Below are 17,130 nucleotides of genomic sequence, written 5' to 3'. Positions count from 1 at the left end.
CAATGAAAGAGACATTGCTACTCTTCCGGGGGCCGTGAGGCACTGGCTTTTACTTCACTGAGGAGAAATGAAGGATGAAGACGGGAGGAGAGGGGACACAGCGCTTGGTTTAGGGACCAGGGGCCGGCTCCGTGCCTCAGTTTCCCCTCCCCGCGCTCCTCCCTCAGCGCGGACACCAGGGGGCGCTGCGCTCAGCCCCTCCCGCCCCCTCTTAGTCCCGCCCCCTCGTCTCCTAGCAACACCCGCCTCCCGCCTCTCTGATTGGCTGCCGCCGACACCGCCGCCATTTTCAAACCGCCGAGGCGCCGCCGGTACCGGCGCCGCCGCCGCCATTTTGTGTCGGGCTGAAGCGGCGCGGCTGAGTCCCGTCGGGTCCCGTCCCCGTCCCTCTTTCCCCGGGTGGCACCATGGAGGCCGAGCCCACGGGTCTGAAACCCCCTCGGCGGAGACGGGGCAGGGCAAGTGCAGGGCCCCGCGCCAGCCGCTCGCCCCCGGCGGCCAGCACCCCCGGTGGGGCCGCGTCGTGCAGCCGGTAGGAGCCGTGATCCCTCCCCGTTCCCCCTCAGGGGCTGGAGCCCGCCCGTGGATACCGTGAGGGGGGCATCTCCTCAGCCCGCTGGGGACTTTGTCCTTCAGGGCACTCCTCTGTTTTATGGGTAAATCCCCCCCGGCTATATGGGACCCCTGTCTCCTACCTCATGAGGGGAATTTTGGGGGATCCGCTGCACTCCCATCTTATAAAATAGGGGCATAAGGATGCTTTTTCCCCTCCTGCTGGTTTTTTGTCCTGTCTTAAAAAGTGATCTGGGTTTAGGGGGTCCCTGAGTGTCCTGTAATTGGGCATAGGGTATCCCAGTGCCACATCTTATACTGTAAAGTGTGGGGGGGATGGGGCTTTCCTCAGGTCGTAACTGATTTCCTTGCCTGTTCCTGACCCATCACAGGGGTGGCTGGTCTTATTTCTATCCTTGTGTCCTAAACTGACCCTAGGCTTCTGTGGAAAAGTTTTTCTCCTCTCCGTATTTTTGGGGGGGTGTCTGGGGGGTCGCCTGCAGCACCTACACGTCCCTCTGGGAGCAGGAAGAGAGGGTCCTTGCTTCTCTTCAGGGTGGGCTTTGGTGCGGTTTGGAGGTGGGATTTCTTTTCCCTCTCCCATTTCTCTTGTCACGCAGCCTTGTGTCAGGGGATTGAGCTCCCCCTGCACCTCTCTGTCACCAATTTCGGGTGCTGATCCCTGTAGGGCTGTGGCTGGGTGTAGTGGGAGTTGTTAAGGACAATGGAGCTTGGGGCTGCTGTGTGGGGTGTGGGCTCTCTGGGGAGGGTTGGAGTGGGACAGGACCCCTTGGCCATCACCAGCATCCTTGAAGGGCTTGGCCAAGCCTCCAGGATCCCCTCAGGCCATAACACTGGATTCACTCCCTCCCCTGGGGATGGGGGGCTAAGTGTTAGCCCTGCCTTTTACTCTGATTTTTAAATCCCTCTGTGTGTCATCTATTACTGTTATTTCGATGTGTTGGACTTGGGAGACCTTTCTCAAGACCACCCCGTGGAAGAAACCATTATGTCATAAACTAACCAAAGATCAGCTTATCTGTGTTGACCCTATCAGCAGTTGACCCGGGTGACCCAACTCCTGCTGACTCGTATCTAGATAAACCCAGGGTGAGCAGCAGAGATTTCTGCTTTTTATTACCCTCGAGGTTAGGACATCTCCAGGTGTGCAGGTGATGTAGAAAGCACACTACTATCAGGACAGTCCCAGCTCTAGAGGCTGTGATCAGGGTCCTTCCCTCGCTGCTGTGGTTATTTGTGCCCGTTGTGGGACTCCAGCCCTTTGCATCCAAGCCTGGCAGCTGCTTTTTGCCCTGTCTGTGCCCTGGGGGAAGGCAACCTGGGCAGCCCCTTGTTTGAAACCTGTTGAAATTCCTCACAGGCCAGAATGGATATTCTCTATTAAGTGACTTAAAATGAAAGCAAGGTGAATGTTGGTGAGCTCGGTTTTCGTATTGGCTAGTTTTAGTAACCATTGGGTGTTCTGGATGGCAGAGCACTTCAATGAACTTTAAAAATAAATGCTTTTTGTAGAAACATGCTGCATTATCATCGTGATGATCAAATTGTAGCTCCGTAATTACTGCACTTGAGAAGTGTAGAGTAATTGAAGGCTTCAGTGTCTCGGTGAGGTGATGAAACACACCAGCTTGGTTTCTGGGATGGTCAGTCGTGCATTCCTCTTTGAGGCTCGTCTGTGTGGAGAGGCCCAGAGAGATTGCAGTGAAGCTGGGGAAGGATTTCATGCAGATAAGACCTTCATTGGATTAAACCCTTCATCCTGAGAATCTCTCACAAGCAAGATGACGCCAGCTCAGCACCTAGAACATGCTCCTGAGATGTGTGTAGAGCAATTCAAGAAGTTGCTGGCCTGAGAATGATAGGGAGGTTTAGCCAGAAGGGACTTTGGGAGGTCTCCAGTCCAGCCCTTGCTTAAAAGATGGCCAACTTCAAATTTAGGTCAGGTTGCTCAGGTGTGTTTCAGAAACCTCCAACGGCAGATGTCTCCACCTCTGGGGGTCTGTGTTCCACAGTTTGACCACATGTTCATAGTGCAAAACCACTTTTCCTTACATCTAATGGAATTTTTCTTGCTGCTGCTTGTGCTTGTTGCCTCTTTCCATTCTGCTGTGTGTTTCTGCCTTCTTGCTGCCCCCTTTTTAGATGGCTGTAGGCAGCAGTTGAATCCCCCCTTGCCTTCTCTTCCTTGGGCTGAGTAACCCCCTCCCTGCGTCTCTCCGTTCTTCCTGTGTTCCAGCCCCACCACAAGCTCGGTGCCCTTGGCTGGGTGTTCCAGTTGGTGGTGATTCCTGTACTGGGAGGCCCAAAGCTGGACCCAGTATCCCGATGGAGTCTCACAAGTACTGACTGTTAGCCCTTGACATTCTTACGGTGGTTTCACCACCCGAGTAACGCAGAGGAGGCCACCTTGCTGCAAACCACTTGTAACATTTAAATTATTTTAATCCCCTCCACTCTGGAGAGCTGGCAAACTACAACAGAGGGAGAGAATAAGCATCCGGAAGCAGGTTTTTTTTTTTTTTAACCACTTTAAGCAGATGCACAAAAACGTGTCTTATGTCTGAGTGGTCCTGCTGCAGGACTCGATCCCAGAGCTTGAAACCAGTCTGACCTTGCAAGGTTGGTATGGGTTAGTGGGTGATTTTCCCCCTCCCGGCTGTGACTACGCCTATCCACACGCTGCAGCCAGCGTGGGCGCCTTGGACTTGGGGCTCTTCTGGGTGGAAACGCCACGAGCCGGGATGCTGAATGCTGCTGGGTGCCTGGGAAAACCCTACTGAGCACTTCAGCAAAGGCCCCTGCTCCCCAGGCAAGTGCTTCTACACTAGAATTTAAATCTATTTAAACATATGCACGATGGGTTACCTCTCCCCCAGCTGATTTGCCACAACACTTGCGAGTGCGTGCACACCCAGGCATGAAAAAGCTCTTTGTCTCCAGGCCTGTAACCTGACCGTGGAGGAGGAGTCCCCTGCCCACCAGGCTGATTTTAGTCAAATATCTCTCCAGGCACAAACAGCTCCAGTTGCAGGCCTGGGGCCTCTGACTGAAAGCCTATGAATGCACGAAATACATTCAGCAGTGTTTGAGGGCGAGGTAATATCCTTTATTAGACGTGTCCCCTCGCACACGCTGCCTTGCTTTTGTACCCTTAGACCCTCACGGCTATGACATTCCGGAGCAGTCTCAAACTGGCTCAGTTTTTTTTTTTAAGCATTAGTTTACCTTTTTTAGAAAGCAAGTTTTGCTTCTGTGATGCCGAAGAATTGCTAACCCTCCCGAAAGACGGGTATACGGCCAGGGAGGTGTGAAGGGTGCAGCTTGGACAGTATTTGGAGCCGGCCGCTTGTCTGTGTGATCTCAAAGCTGTGCCTAAAAAGGGAGGAGACAGTTGGTAGCGTGCTAGACAGTGACTTCATGCAACTGGGAATATTTCTAAGAGCTCTGACCTGGGGTCTGCTTTAAAGTCTTATTTTCCCTTTGTATCTTTCCCGCCTCAGCAGTACCACTGTAGCTGTTGCATGATGATGTGAATCACATTTAAAATATGATCAGAAGAGGTAATTTCTCTGAACAGACACAGAGAAATTACAAGTGTGCTCAGAGCAGTCCTGAGGTGGGAGAGAAGGACGGATTTACCAGGAAGACTTTTGCTCTGCTGGCAGCTGGTTTCTGACCCAGAATCGGAGTGTGTTGCTGGGGCAGTGTTGCTCTGAACCTTGTGTCCCTGGCTTTGGTAGCTAGAAAGTGGCAAGGAAACTGCAGGTAGGCTTCTGGGATGGGTAAAAGAAACCTTGCTTGGGGTTTTGTTTGCTTTGTAATCTTGTTCCCAGCTTCATATATCTAGTGTTGGGGGGAATCCAGGTGAGGCTGACAGCTCAGGGACATGTTACCTCTGCTGAGGTAACACAAATAAAGCAGTGAGTCCTCTCTCCTGCCCCAGACGTGCTATCTAACCCCAGCTTGCATCTCGCATGCATCTCCTGCCAAGCTGCAGGAGGCTGGCACTGGGAAGGAGCAGCTCACAGCAGGGATGGCCCAGCAGCCTGAGGGACGAGACAGGTACCTCCCACCCCAGGCAATCCCTTGAAATTTTCTTGTCCTTTGTCCAGAGTCTAACTGTTCTGATACCCAGAAGTAGTCTGCAGCTTTCATACTGCAAAAGCAGCCAGAGGTGGTTGTGCAGGGCTGAAATTCTGCTGTGAGGGCAGATGGACTGTCACATCAGCTAGCTTCAGCTGTACCTCACACTCCCCTTCTCTAGAGTCTGCATCTTGTGCTCTGGTGCCACAAGCTCTTCGGTGATGATTCTGTGATTCTCATGCAGCGTTGTGCCTGTCCCGGGGTCCCAGAGCTACAAAGACAGTGCAGTTCTGAACAAGTGTCAGTGCTATGTCACTTTGAGATGAGCTATCTGCAGCGGGGAGGGAGGAGTCGGGTATTCATGCACTTGTAAACATTGTAATCGCACCCATCAGCTCTCAGTAGTTATTCAAATGGGATTAATCTCAATTAACTGGCTGACTTGGGATGGAAGGATTAAAGAAATGTGTTTTTATGTGGCTCACGTTAGTGTGGAGGATGGCAAAGATGCTCGGTTGTGTGAACACGGGTGGTGTCACATGAAGCCCTTGAGGTCTGAAGCAGGCTGGATGGTGTTGGGTAGAGAAAGCCGGGACAAACAGCTGCTGCCCAGTGAGAAGAGCAGAGGAGGCTGACAAAGGAGCTTGGCAGAGCAGCAGCAGGTGCCAGAGGAGACTGACAGCATCAGTCTGTGTTTTCCCATCGATGCCTTGGCTGTGAACTCCTGCCAGAGGGGTGGAGGGGGCCTGGATTCCCCAGGCCAACTCCATTCCTGCCGCTTTCCTTGCAGCGGTCCCACTCACGCTGTGGCTGCAGGGTGAGCTGCCTGGTTGAGTTTTATATTGAACCAGCACCCAGAAAAGCAAAGCTTTGCATCCAGTCAGTGGCTAAACCATTTTTCCCTGTGGCCGTGGGGTTGCTGCGTTCAGCTTGCAGGGAAAAGGACAGACTTTCTTGGTGGCAGCCTGCGGTCCCGCTGGAGAGGTGCTGTGCAGAGCAGGATCCTTCGCTGCAGCCCCCGTGGGAGGCTTGCCAGGAGGAGGCTTCCCAGCAGAGGTGGCAGCAAAGAATCTGCTTGTCCACGCAGAAGGATGGGGTTTAGAGACAGCTGAAGAGAGTCCTTCCCCGATGATGTTTACATATTTAAAAAAGCTCTTTAAATCCTCTGTGATCACCCACTTGTTGTGCACGGTTTACTGCAAGCTCTTCACTTGGCTTGTATTTATTCACTGCGCGCACAGAGCCTATTGCAAGGCAGTCGTTTGTTGGCCTGTGACCTAACGCTCCGTGGAAGGCGACGTGGTTTTGACGGCGATACCTCTTTCCTTTCTTCTCCCTAATTATGGCTTTTCTGCAATGAGTGTTCGCTTGCTCTTGATCTCTGTTGTGATTAAAGCCTGTATTCCATCAGACTTTCTTGGACTGGTAAAAATAATAATGAAGAGCGCAAACCTACACTGTTCCTCACTATTATCACTTCAAAGTTAGCATAAGTGGAAACTTTTGCTCCACTGAAGAAGGTAGTTATTAAAATGCATCACTTGAGCATAATTGGAAGCTACAGCGCAGCTTTCAGAAAATGTCTAGAGGCTCTCGTGTTACCACTGTTTTACTCCAAAAGCAGGCCGTGTCTGGGTTTGAGTGCGTTCAAGGCAAGGTATGCAAATATGCATCCACTTCAGTCGCTTGTGCTGCCACGGGCCCTAAATGCAGAGCTCACGGGAGATGGGTAACGCTGCAGGAGCACAGACACCCGAACTGTGTCCAGGCCTCAGCCTGAAGTGGCTTTAAGGGAATGCTGATACTTGGACAGCAGTACACAAAAAACCAGCCAGGATGTTTTCTTAAGGCTTTAGGTTTTGCTTGTGTGTACTTTGCTTGTTTTTCTTTTCAGCTCTTCTTTTTGCAAGAACTTCGCAACATTTCAACAGCTGGAAGCGGGCTAGGAAGAAAGTACCTCAAACTGAGAGGCATTTGTGTGTGTGTGTGTATATTTATATACACACTTATAGTGTATTTTAGTTACTAACTGGTTTCTTCATGTATAGGCTGTTGTTTGTTTTTTTAGTGAAATATCTAGTAGCTTTTTATAGTCATTTTCATCTTTCCCTGTGCTCAGAGTGTCTGGAAACTTACTAAAATCCAGCATAGTGTTCTTGTAGCAAACTGGAATGAAAGCCTGACCCTACTGGACACCTACTAACACCTCCTGATGTGAGGGAACTGTCTTGTACCTGGTGTTTTCCTGCAAGGAAACAAAGAAGGTGTGAGCACACCTGACTAGTCACAGCTCTGGAGAATTGTTCCCTTTTGGTAGGATGTGCTAAACATATTAAAGCACGGGCAGAATGAGTAAAACAAGCTGAAGTTCACCCTCTGTGCACTTTCAGTGGCCTCTGCATAAATATCTGGGAAATGCTGATAGCACCCGCGGAGCACTCCTTCCCCACAGTGCGCTCAGTGCAGCTCAGTTCCTGGGTGCTTGGAGGTGCTGGAAATGAAGGAAGTTTCCCCAAACTTGCTTTTTCTGAAACGTGGCGCTGCTGCTTTCCCAAACTCCATGGCAAATGCCACCAGGCAGTTACTAAAACCGAGGGTAGCTTTCAGCACTCAGCTTCCCTTTATGTGAACGTCGATTGGGAGCAACACCAGTCTCTTAATTCTCTTAATTACTATGTGCTGATGATAGCCTGACTTGTTATTGTCTTGTAAAACAGAAGTCATGCTGCACTTACCAAATAATTATCTTTACTCACAAATGATTATCCTCAGCATCCATTTGCTTAATCCTAGCTATTAGTGCCGCAATTAATATTTTCAGGGCAAGCTCATCGCAGATGCCTTGCAGAAGGCACCCATCAGATAAGTAGCTCGCGGTGGAGGAAGATGAAATGTTTTTGCTGAGCCCAGCCAGCTTCAGGCCTGTGAGTCAAAAGATAAGGCTAGCATCTCTCCTGTTAACGTGGCCCCTTGATGATAATGATCCCTTCGGTGCCTTGGCACCCGGTGAAATGATGTTTCCATGTGCTGAAGGTACTTCTTCCACCATAAGGGATGTTTTTAACTCTAGGTATCTCTTCTAGCCTTAGTGTAGGCAAAGGTTGGTGTGAGCCCACAGCAGTGGCATGGCTTGGTGTGATGGGCAGAAGACCTCACTCTTCTGGTTCTTTCTTACATGTAAGAATGCTTGAGGGGAAAAAAAAGAAACACTTTATCAAATGCATTTGCAGCAGAGATAAGTATCCCTTTCCTGGTATCACAGTCTGTCATTTTGGAAAGAGCACTTTAACAATCTTTCACACCGATTTTGTGTGTGGATAGGAATACAACAGGGGCGTCGTTCTCTGCAACTGCACGCAACAATGCAGTGGAGCCTACAAAATGTCTGCTTCGTGCCTTCTTGCTGCAGACTGCACACGTTTTAACAGCTGCTGGTTATGATGGTTGATCTGAAATATGCTTTGGAAAGAAGAGGTGAAAATCAATGGCACAGTTGGTCTCAGTAAAATGTAAAGAGCTTTATGAAACGAGTAGTGCTGCTTCTGCAGGGAGAGGCTGAGAAAAATAAACTAATTCTTACAGTCCTGCTGATCTGGACAGGGGAGGATTGACTCCAAACAAGGAGAATAATTTTACTGAACTCTTGCGAATGAGATGCAACGCAGGCATCTTCCTCAGTTATCTTATGTTGAGGAGGAGACTCTGCGTGTCTTGACTGCATCCTGTGGGCTCTCTGGTGCATCAGAGGAGACTGAGACAACATAAAGATGGTCTTTACTTTACATAAAGTCAGGGAAAGTGTTAAATCAGCGATAAAGGCCTGGTATATCCAAACAGTGAGCAGAGTTTAGCTGTTGGGGAAGGCTCTATCTGTTTCCCCAAAGACTTTTTTTTTGCAAGAACAAGAAGATTTTGACATGTTCAAGCCATACCGAAGTCATCTTGCCTCCTGACTTGTAATCTCCTCACCTCCAGAAATGTAGCAGACCTTGTACTCGCATCTCTGGTGGGTGAGAAGGGATTGTAAGAACTTGAGCTCTAACCAGAATGAGGAGCAAGCGCTTCAGACCAACATCCTGGTGCTTTGGTGCTTTCTGTGGTGCCAAGCAGATGTAAAACCAACATAGACTCAGGGTGTAGCTCCTTCCCTGACTACTCTAGCTTCACACAAAAACCTTGAAACCATTGAGCTTCAAATATTCCATCAGCTCCCATTGCTTGCCCTTCCCCCTTGGGAAGTTTAAACTTCCAGTTTTGTTTCCAGAGTTCAAGAGCTCAGATTGAAAAGAACTGGCAAGTTGGTTTGGCTTGAGAAAGCATTTTCTAAATCGAAGTAGCAATGGAAAATGCAAAAACTGCCTGCAAAATCCTTTCCTGCCCAGGTGGACCCATGAAGCTTCTGATTATCAAGTCACCTGGCATTCATTTTCACATGCTGGCATGCAGGTTTCCGGGTGGTAGCCAGCAAACCTCATGTATTTGTTGGTGAAATCTCAAAGCCTGCCGTAGGACCAGCAGGGATCAACACTTGCCACAGGTGGTGCTCCCTCCTTGCATATTTAGCAAATTGTTGAAGGGGGTGAGGAAAACTGTCAGCCTCAAAGCCCTTCTGCTTCCCCGCAGAAATGGGATGCGAGGGAGTTTAATGCAGTGCTGGGCATGTCACGTAGGGGCAGGATTGTTGTTAACCTACGAAATTGCCTGTCATGTGGATAGGCAAGCTTGTACGGGCTGAAGAAGAGGCGTTCATGTGTCTGAGAGGAGGAGACAGCTCTGCTGTTCCATAAACAGAATTTATGGGACATCTTCAGCTTCCACTGTCAGGTCGAGCTTCCAAATATCAGGGCTGTGCGCTCCTTCAAGGGTTTGCATCGTTCCCTTTCCTACTGAGCGAGTGCTGCTCTTCAGTTTGGCATCACAGCAGATGTCAAGGCTTCCAGTTTCTGTTATAACACAAAGCTTTTGCTTAATTACTTTTGGTTTCAATTTTCTGGGCGGTAAAACCCTGCCCGTTAGTATTAAAATGTTTCTTCTTCCTCAGCGCTGAATTTTTGAGAACCACAGATATGTGGAAGGATGTGAAGAAATGTCTTGGACCGTTTTTGAGAAGTGCCAACGTAGAAGTCCTGCACTTGCTGAAGTCCCCTTCGGCTTTTCGGAAGTAATAAATCTGCCAAGCTGTTCCCATTCACAGGAGCAGTTTCTTTTATTGCAATAAGACAAGAGAAATATAATTATTGACATCAGAAGTACGGAGACATGGTTTAGACTACTTTAGTGTGCACGCTTAATGGTTGCAGCCCGTGAATCTTTCTGTAGGAAGACGATCATTGTTTGAATTAGTGCTTGCTCATTAACTTAATTTTATAAATGCAGGATTCCCAAATAGGGGCTCGTCTTTGCTGGAGGCTTGGAGGAAGGCAGCTGGGGCTATCAGATTTTAAATTGTGCGTGTAAATATTTTTATATAATAATGAATGTAGATATTTTATATAACAATTTATTCTTTTATATATAGTATTAGGTGGTAACCATGGAAGTGGTGTCTTTTGGTGGTTGTAGAGGATGTTGCTGTTTGTGGCAGTAAGCAAACAGCTCAGGAACCTCCGAAAGTACCTGAACTAGGCCTGCTGGTGAAAGACAGCTTAGGTTATAAAGCTGGGGTGGACCTGGAATCAGCCAATTTCTTCTGGACCTTGTTGTGCTCAGGAGTTGTCTTTGCTGTTTGATTTCTCTACTTTGGGAATACTTAGTGGGCTTTTCAGCAATGCTTTTCTTTTTAAATCTTAGTGCCTTTTTTTTTTTAAGCAGTGTGCAGATAAATATACGACCTCGCTGAAACTGATGGCAAAATTCCTGGTAAATTCCTGGATTTTACCCTATTACAGGATTTTACCCTAGAGTGCTTCGTCCAACGGATTCATTTCAAGTGCCGGTCCATTTGCAAGTCACAGTAACTTCGCATCTTGGCTGACTCACAAGGATTTCCTCTCTGGATACTGGAAAAACTTCACCCTTACCATTAATGCTTGTTTTCTAGCTCTGTTATCAGTTGGCCGAAGATGCTTCTTGTCTTCATTTTTTCCCCTTCCTCCCTTCTCTTCCCTTCCTGTCAGATCTGCCAGTATGTTTTATGCTTTCGTTTCTGCATCAGCTTTGAATCCGCTATCATCTGCGTGCTTGCTCTGAAGAAACAGCAGGAAACACAGGGTTTCTGGTGAATGTCAAACCCCTGCAGCAATGAAACTTAAAGGAAAATTTCAAAATGCCTGAGAAAGGAAAGCAGTGATAAGGCAGCCCTGAGAATAATTTGTGGAAGGAAGAACTCTTCCCAGAAAGGAATGTGATAGCAGGAGATGAACAAACTGGGAAGTAGCGGGGGGAGAAATAAAATCATTTTATGAAATTTTCCCTAAAAAATAATTCATGAGGAGGAAACTCCTGGTGATGCTGCTGCTGAGGTAAAGCAGTTAACGAGGATCAAAAAGCCTTTTTTCCCCCCCCCATTATAAATCAGTGGAATGAAGATTAGACAGTACTTAAAAATTCATATGGACAGTTCCTGGGGATCCTGATGAAATTTCATCGCTTGTGTTCCTTTTATACTGGTAATGCTTGTCTGCTTTTTGAGAGTTGAAATAAGCATTCGGAATATGCCGAATCCTTATGTGAATTTCAAAATTCTGCACTCAAGTAACAGGTACTCGTGTTTGCATTGGAGCTCTTCCTGAAGATAGTGTATTTTACACAGTGTGGGTCCTTATTTAGTGTCCGTAAGGCGAAGCTGGTGCCTTTACTGCTGTAATCGAAGGGTCTTCTAAAAACCTGACACGTAAATGAATGCAGGAATTACTTCATCTGCTACATGAAGCTACACACAGCTCCATGCTAAAGCAGAGTTGTAAAATACTCCGGATTAGGAAATAATCCTTCATGCAGTGGAGAGCCATGGAGAAGCGAGCCTTTGGTAAATGTGGTGGGAGAAGAAAGCTGACACTTTGTGCTGGTCCTCGCAGCCACGTGTGGGCAGCAGTTTGAGTGTGACTTTGTCACCTCCTGACAAACCCTCAACATAAAGGCTGCAGGCGTGAGTTTAGGAATGAGATTGGTCTTCCAAAGTAAACCCTGACACACCATTAGCATACTCAGTGAGCTGGAGGAAACAGCAGGTGATGGTTTGGGACATGCTTCCAAATAGTGTTTTAAATGGTCATTAACTTCGTCCTCCTAGCTGCACATCTTCTTTGCTTCCCAGCTTTTGTACTCAGCAGGGCAAATTTCAGCAGTCCCTGGAAAGCAGCCACAATTTCGCATTGTATTGACTTGCCTGAACACTTACCTTGTACTTCTAACCATTTAAGCTTTGCAGCTTTGTTGATTCAGTCGTACCTCCTCCCTTTGCTGTGAGAAGCGTAAAGCACTCTGCAGCGTCTGCACACCAGGAATTGCAGGTTGTCAGCAAATCTGTTCAACGCCGCAGTGCCATGGGGCTGGTGGTCCCCCAGTTACCACATCCTGGTGAGAGGGGAAGTACCTTATTAAATGTTTAACATAATTGCAAGCAATTGCCTGACCAAACCTTCAGCTTTACCTGCAAATGGTCAGGAAGGGCAGGCTTGATCACAGGCCTTGGCTTCCTGGTGCCTTGCCCTCCTCAGGCAATTTCATTTAGGCTTACTTTGAAGTCTTCCCAGAAATTAAAGCTGGGACGGACACCCTCCCAGCAGCCTTTTAACAGGGAGGGAAAAGGCACAGATTATTTCAGGCCTGTCAGATGCTTGGATGGGTCCCAGGTGGACAAGACAATTTTTGTTCCTTGCGCAGGACCCCGTGCTTGTCAACAACTTCTCCAAAAGAGGCATTTACACCCGCGAGCAGGGGTGTAAAGCACATCTGTGCAGCCACGGTCTTGCAGGCTTCGTGTTGCAGCCCTCATCCCTGCCCTATTTGGATGCTTTGCTGCTCACCTTTATTCTCTATGTTTGTTTTGGTGAAGCCGGAGCAAACAGACACCAAAAAAGGCTTGAAGCTAGTACCGTGATTAGAATTGCAAATCTGGGGCGGCCCTGCCTAATGTGGAGGAGGAACAGCAACCTTGGCTAAAGCTTCCCTGCGTGTTTTAGCAAGTCGTTCCAGGGACTGGCAGCGAAGTCGCCTGGCATCTTTTGGAGCTGGCCTGTGCTTGGATGTCTTTTTATCCTCACCTCCATGGCTGAGGCAGTTCAGGATGTGTAAAGTGGAGAGAGAGAGAGAGAGGTTAAAAAAGAAAAGTGTGTGGAGTTTGAGTCTGGGGAACGGGGGCAAGGTCTGTTAGGAAGGGCATAAGCCAATAAACCAGCTTACCCGCTGCTGGGGGGCCTGGGCCCTCCTGGGCTGCCATCCCAGAGGCAGCTGAGCACCATTTGTATCCCACTGATGCTGTGCAATGTATGTTCTCTTCTCCACCAGGAGCTTTCTTCTTGCTCTGTTGTCCTCCTGTGTTGGAGCACACATGGGAAATGTCGTAGTATGAAAGTAGGGACACCAGAACCGCTGCAAATGTGGCTTCGGGCAGAGCTTTCTTACTCCTTTTTCAGTCTCTTCAAGAACTGCCAAGCACGCAATGAAATTCTCTTCCTCTAGGTGTCACCTCTGGATTGGGAAACAAATCTTCTTCCCTTCACTCTCACCCCAAGGCACAACCCGAGTGTTTAAATTTGGGCTTAATATTTACAATAAATTGACCAGCTGGGCTACATTTGGAATTAATTTAACTTCACCGAGTCCAATGGTTACTGCTCCCCCATCCAGGATAAAGGGAAGTAATTTCTTTACTACCGATGAGTGTCCTCTTTCCATTCCCCACACAATTAATAATCTTTCATGACATGCTGTCTGCTGACCGCGTCCTTTTCCTAAACCATTTGAGCTCGGTGAGCTCTAAAATGACTCGGGGGGAGGAAAGCAAGCGGGGAACCAAAGCACGTGAACCCAGTTGGGCACGTGGGTGGTCTGGAGCAGGAACACAGCAGGGCTGGGAGCGTTCATCACCTGTCTCTTCACTTAAAAGCTCTTCTGTGAAGTTGCCTGGGTGGTTCCAGCTTTGTTGCTGACAGCCCAGGATATGTTAGTCTCAGCATCAGAGAGACCACAGAAGTCTGTTGCATAGAGTGAAGCTCATTTCCCACCCACACACACATAAAGAAAGGTCTTAAGACTCTGTAACCGCTTCTGTATCAGTTTAAACCTCTAGCTGCGAGGTTTCCCAGCGAGCCGAAGTGATTGAATTTCCATGTTTATGTTTTTTCATGGCAGTTGTGTTCGTGGGTCCCTGAAACTGGCTGGAAAACATCACCCAGAGCGCTAAGAAGCGTTCGCTAATTAGCGGCCCATACTCAAAGTCCTCCACGACTGTTGTTTGCGTTAGTTTTGCGGGACTTTGCACTTCATACGGCGATCTTCCGAAAGCTCCGCAGCGGGTCTGAGCAGCTGATGTTGTCTGAGCAGCTGATGTCGTAACTGTTTTACAGAGGGCTTGGCCCCGAAACTCGGAGCAGTTAACGACAGACTGAGGCTGCTGCAGAAGTGCTGACTTTCAGCGAGATGTCTGCTAACCACAACACAGCCCGGCCTCTGGCTCGCCCCCCTAGAAGCCTGCCAGCTGCCGGCGGTGTCACGTCCCCTTCCCTGAGGTGCTTTTTATCACTCAGATGGGTCGGTGTTTTAACTTGCGCCGTACCAACAGGTGGGGAAGAAGCAATCTCCGTAGCAGGGGAAGTGCTGAGATGCGCGGTGCTGTCAGTGCAACGGTCCTTATCGGTGCATCAGGCCCTCTTTACTGAGCCCAGTTTAAAAACGTAACGTGGGGTGTTGCTGCCTCCAATTTCAGCTGACTAAAGCATCTCCCAGGTGGTTTTTGACATTTAATTTGCCCGCAATCATCTCTTTGCATCGAGCACACGTGGCGGGGCCGTTGCAATACTGATCCGTACACGGAAGGGGGCGGATTTGGGATTGCTCTGGAACCAATCTCAACTCTCTTTGTGTAAAGAGTTGCTTTAGGATAATCTTTAGGACAGACACGGTAATCTTTGTACTAACTGTCCAAGAATGTTCTCCAGAACATGAATAACCACTGGTTGAGCCGAGTGAGCTTTAATAACGGGTTTCCTGTGGTCACGTCTAGCAGACTTTCCTCTGAAGACTGGCTGTTCTTTCTAGCGAGGTGCTGTTTGTTTCCCTTGCACTGAGAGGTTTATTTTGTGTGTGGGTGGTTTGTTTGTTTGTTGTAATAACTGGGAACGGCTACAATGCTTCTATTAAAACCTCATTCCTGCTCTGCTTAAGGCTTGAAGACAGACTTCAGGTGTATTTGTGCTTCTCCCGTGGAAAGAGATTAGAGACTCGTGTCTGAGCTCTCCTCCCCCTTCTCATCATGCTAGCTCATGCGTCTGCCTTGGCCGCCGAGCAGCGGCCTTTCCCTGCCAGCATCCATAAAATTATCCCTGGAGGCAGCGGTTCCTTGTCTACTGCAGTATCTGCATTTTCCCTGATTTCTTAATCCCTCGCTGTATTGTTTTGTCTGAGTTTCAAGCTCTCTTCCTCTCCTTGCAGGCCTGTCGTTGCTCTGTTCCTTATCTGCCACTGCCTCTGCAACTCCCATGGCCACATACCCAAACGGCATCAGTCAGGGCCTGTTGTTTCCACCAAGAGCACTGAGGTCTAACCCCATCTCTGCTGCCATGCGTATGCAAACCGAGCTAAATTGGCCAGGTGAGGAGAAGGGAAAGGATCTCCAACTGGAAATTGCCTTCCAGGACTGGAACCGAGTCTTTTCAGAGCTGATACTCCCCTCGTGCTTTCCCAGTGGCAGGAGGGAGCAGAGGGTCAGGGTACAAAGCATTGTGAGATGTGCTCCTCAACACCTCCAGGGAGGACTGAGAAGCATCGCTGTGGTTTTATGGTGGGAGCTGTAGGGCTAGAGGCTTAGGTCAGGCACAGACACCAGCCTTTTGGACCGATTTCGGCTGTAACCCCCTGCTGAAGCTCCCAAAATGCTGCGTGACAAGTGAAGCTGCAGCCTCCAAATTCCCCGGGGGGGAAAGGTTGTTAAAGGTTAAAATAGTTTGGAGAGAGGTGGTCTCCCTGAAAGGAGACAAGTGCCTTGCCTAAGCACAGAGGGTGCGCTAGGTAAAGTGCTTTAAATGAATTTAATAAAACACTGCGAGCCTTGTTTGTGAAAATAAATTCTCCCGGCGTGGTTACTGGCCTATGTCAACTCGGCACGGGTCGATTTGTTACTGGCTTGCAGAGCCGCCTGGGCTATCAGCGCTAAATGTGTTTACTTATCCTTACATTTAGTAAGAAAAGAATGAAAGGGACTGTCCCTTCAAAAAGTAAAAGCATTAAACAATCCCTTTTGTAATAGCAAAGTACACCTTCATGCCCTTGTAATGTTTAAATATTTAAAATGTGAAGTCACTCAGGGCTGCCTTACCACCCACTCACTGAGGTCTGTTTCTCTTACAGTCTTACCCTTAAATTGTATAGACATTACATTACACAGCTCCACCCTGCAGCCATTTCCTGCCCAGCTCCTCACTCCTTGCTCTTTTCCCATTATTTTCTCTCTTGTCTCCTTTTCTGTTTTTCCTGCAGCTCGTATTTATATATATATATATTATTTTTTTTTTTGGAGTCTAGGAACTAGGCTAGCAGTTCTTAGACTGCTGCTGGCTTACCCTGCCCGCCCCAATCTCTCCCTCCCCTGGGTCTTTTCTCTTGCGTGGGATCAGCGCTAATCGCCTTCAGCCTCCAGAGCAGTGCGGGGCATCTTTTTATAGCCCTGCCAAAGATGAGGAGGAGGAGGAGAACTTTCTTAAGAACATAAGAGCTGGTTCAGACCGAGTGTCCCTCTGACCTAATGTGCTGTTTCTGGGTGCTAAGGGAAGAGCAGGAACAGGACTGTGTTTATGATGCTCCTTTTTCCCGTACCATCCCTGATTTCCAGCAGTTTTGGGGTTGTCTGCTTAGTGGCCCCCTGTAAATCTCTTACAAGGCTTTGGAAACTTTGTTTCTAGTTCCACCTTGTGTCTCTGGTAGCTCTTGGCAAGGATTGTCATGGGCAAGGATTGTCATGTTTACACCAGCTCCAAAATGGGCAAAAAAGGGGGCACGCATCGCTCTGTGCCCACCCCAGCTGTGTTGTAGCGCTTCTGCAGAACTGCCCCGAGCAGGACAAAAAGTGCTGGCTTCGATTAGCTCAAGCCAAGTCTTGTGGTTTAGTCGGTTTGCTTTTCTCGTGAATCATAAATAATGACGAACGCGTTCATCTTGTGCTGGTGAGTCCCCGCGCGGGCGCTGTAGCAAAGGGTAGGAGGCTTCCTTCAAACACACACGTGGCACTACCGCTGCTCTTACGGATCCCCTGCTCTCATGAGAGCCTTGAGCTGTGCTGGAGTCCTGTAGAACAAAAAAGCTGTCCTACTACGGGCA

At 48.6% G+C, this 17,130-nt stretch overlaps 1 protein-coding gene across 2 annotated transcripts in view; it reads left to right on the top strand.

Annotated features, from left to right (window-relative positions):
* The first annotated feature begins 298 nt into the window (after window positions 1-298).
* Window positions 299-17,130, top strand: part of NET1 (neuroepithelial cell transforming 1) — a 50,000-nt gene continuing 33,168 nt past the window's right edge. The window contains exon 1 of one of the 2 annotated variants that reach the window (XM_040545931.1): window positions 299-532. In XM_040545931.1, the coding sequence (XP_040401865.1) occupies window positions 408-532 (125 nt within the window). In that variant the 5' untranslated portion in view covers window positions 299-407. Of the gene's footprint in view, window positions 533-14,223; window positions 14,328-17,130 lie in introns of those variants that run through there. The other variant, XM_040545941.1, reaches the window with a different exon arrangement.

The sequence above is a fragment of the Cygnus olor genome, chromosome 1 (assembly GCF_009769625.2).
Source record: "Cygnus olor isolate bCygOlo1 chromosome 1, bCygOlo1.pri.v2, whole genome shotgun sequence".
Taxonomy (NCBI): Eukaryota; Metazoa; Chordata; class Aves; order Anseriformes; family Anatidae; genus Cygnus; species Cygnus olor.
This window is presented reverse-complemented; position numbering and strand designations above follow the sequence as displayed.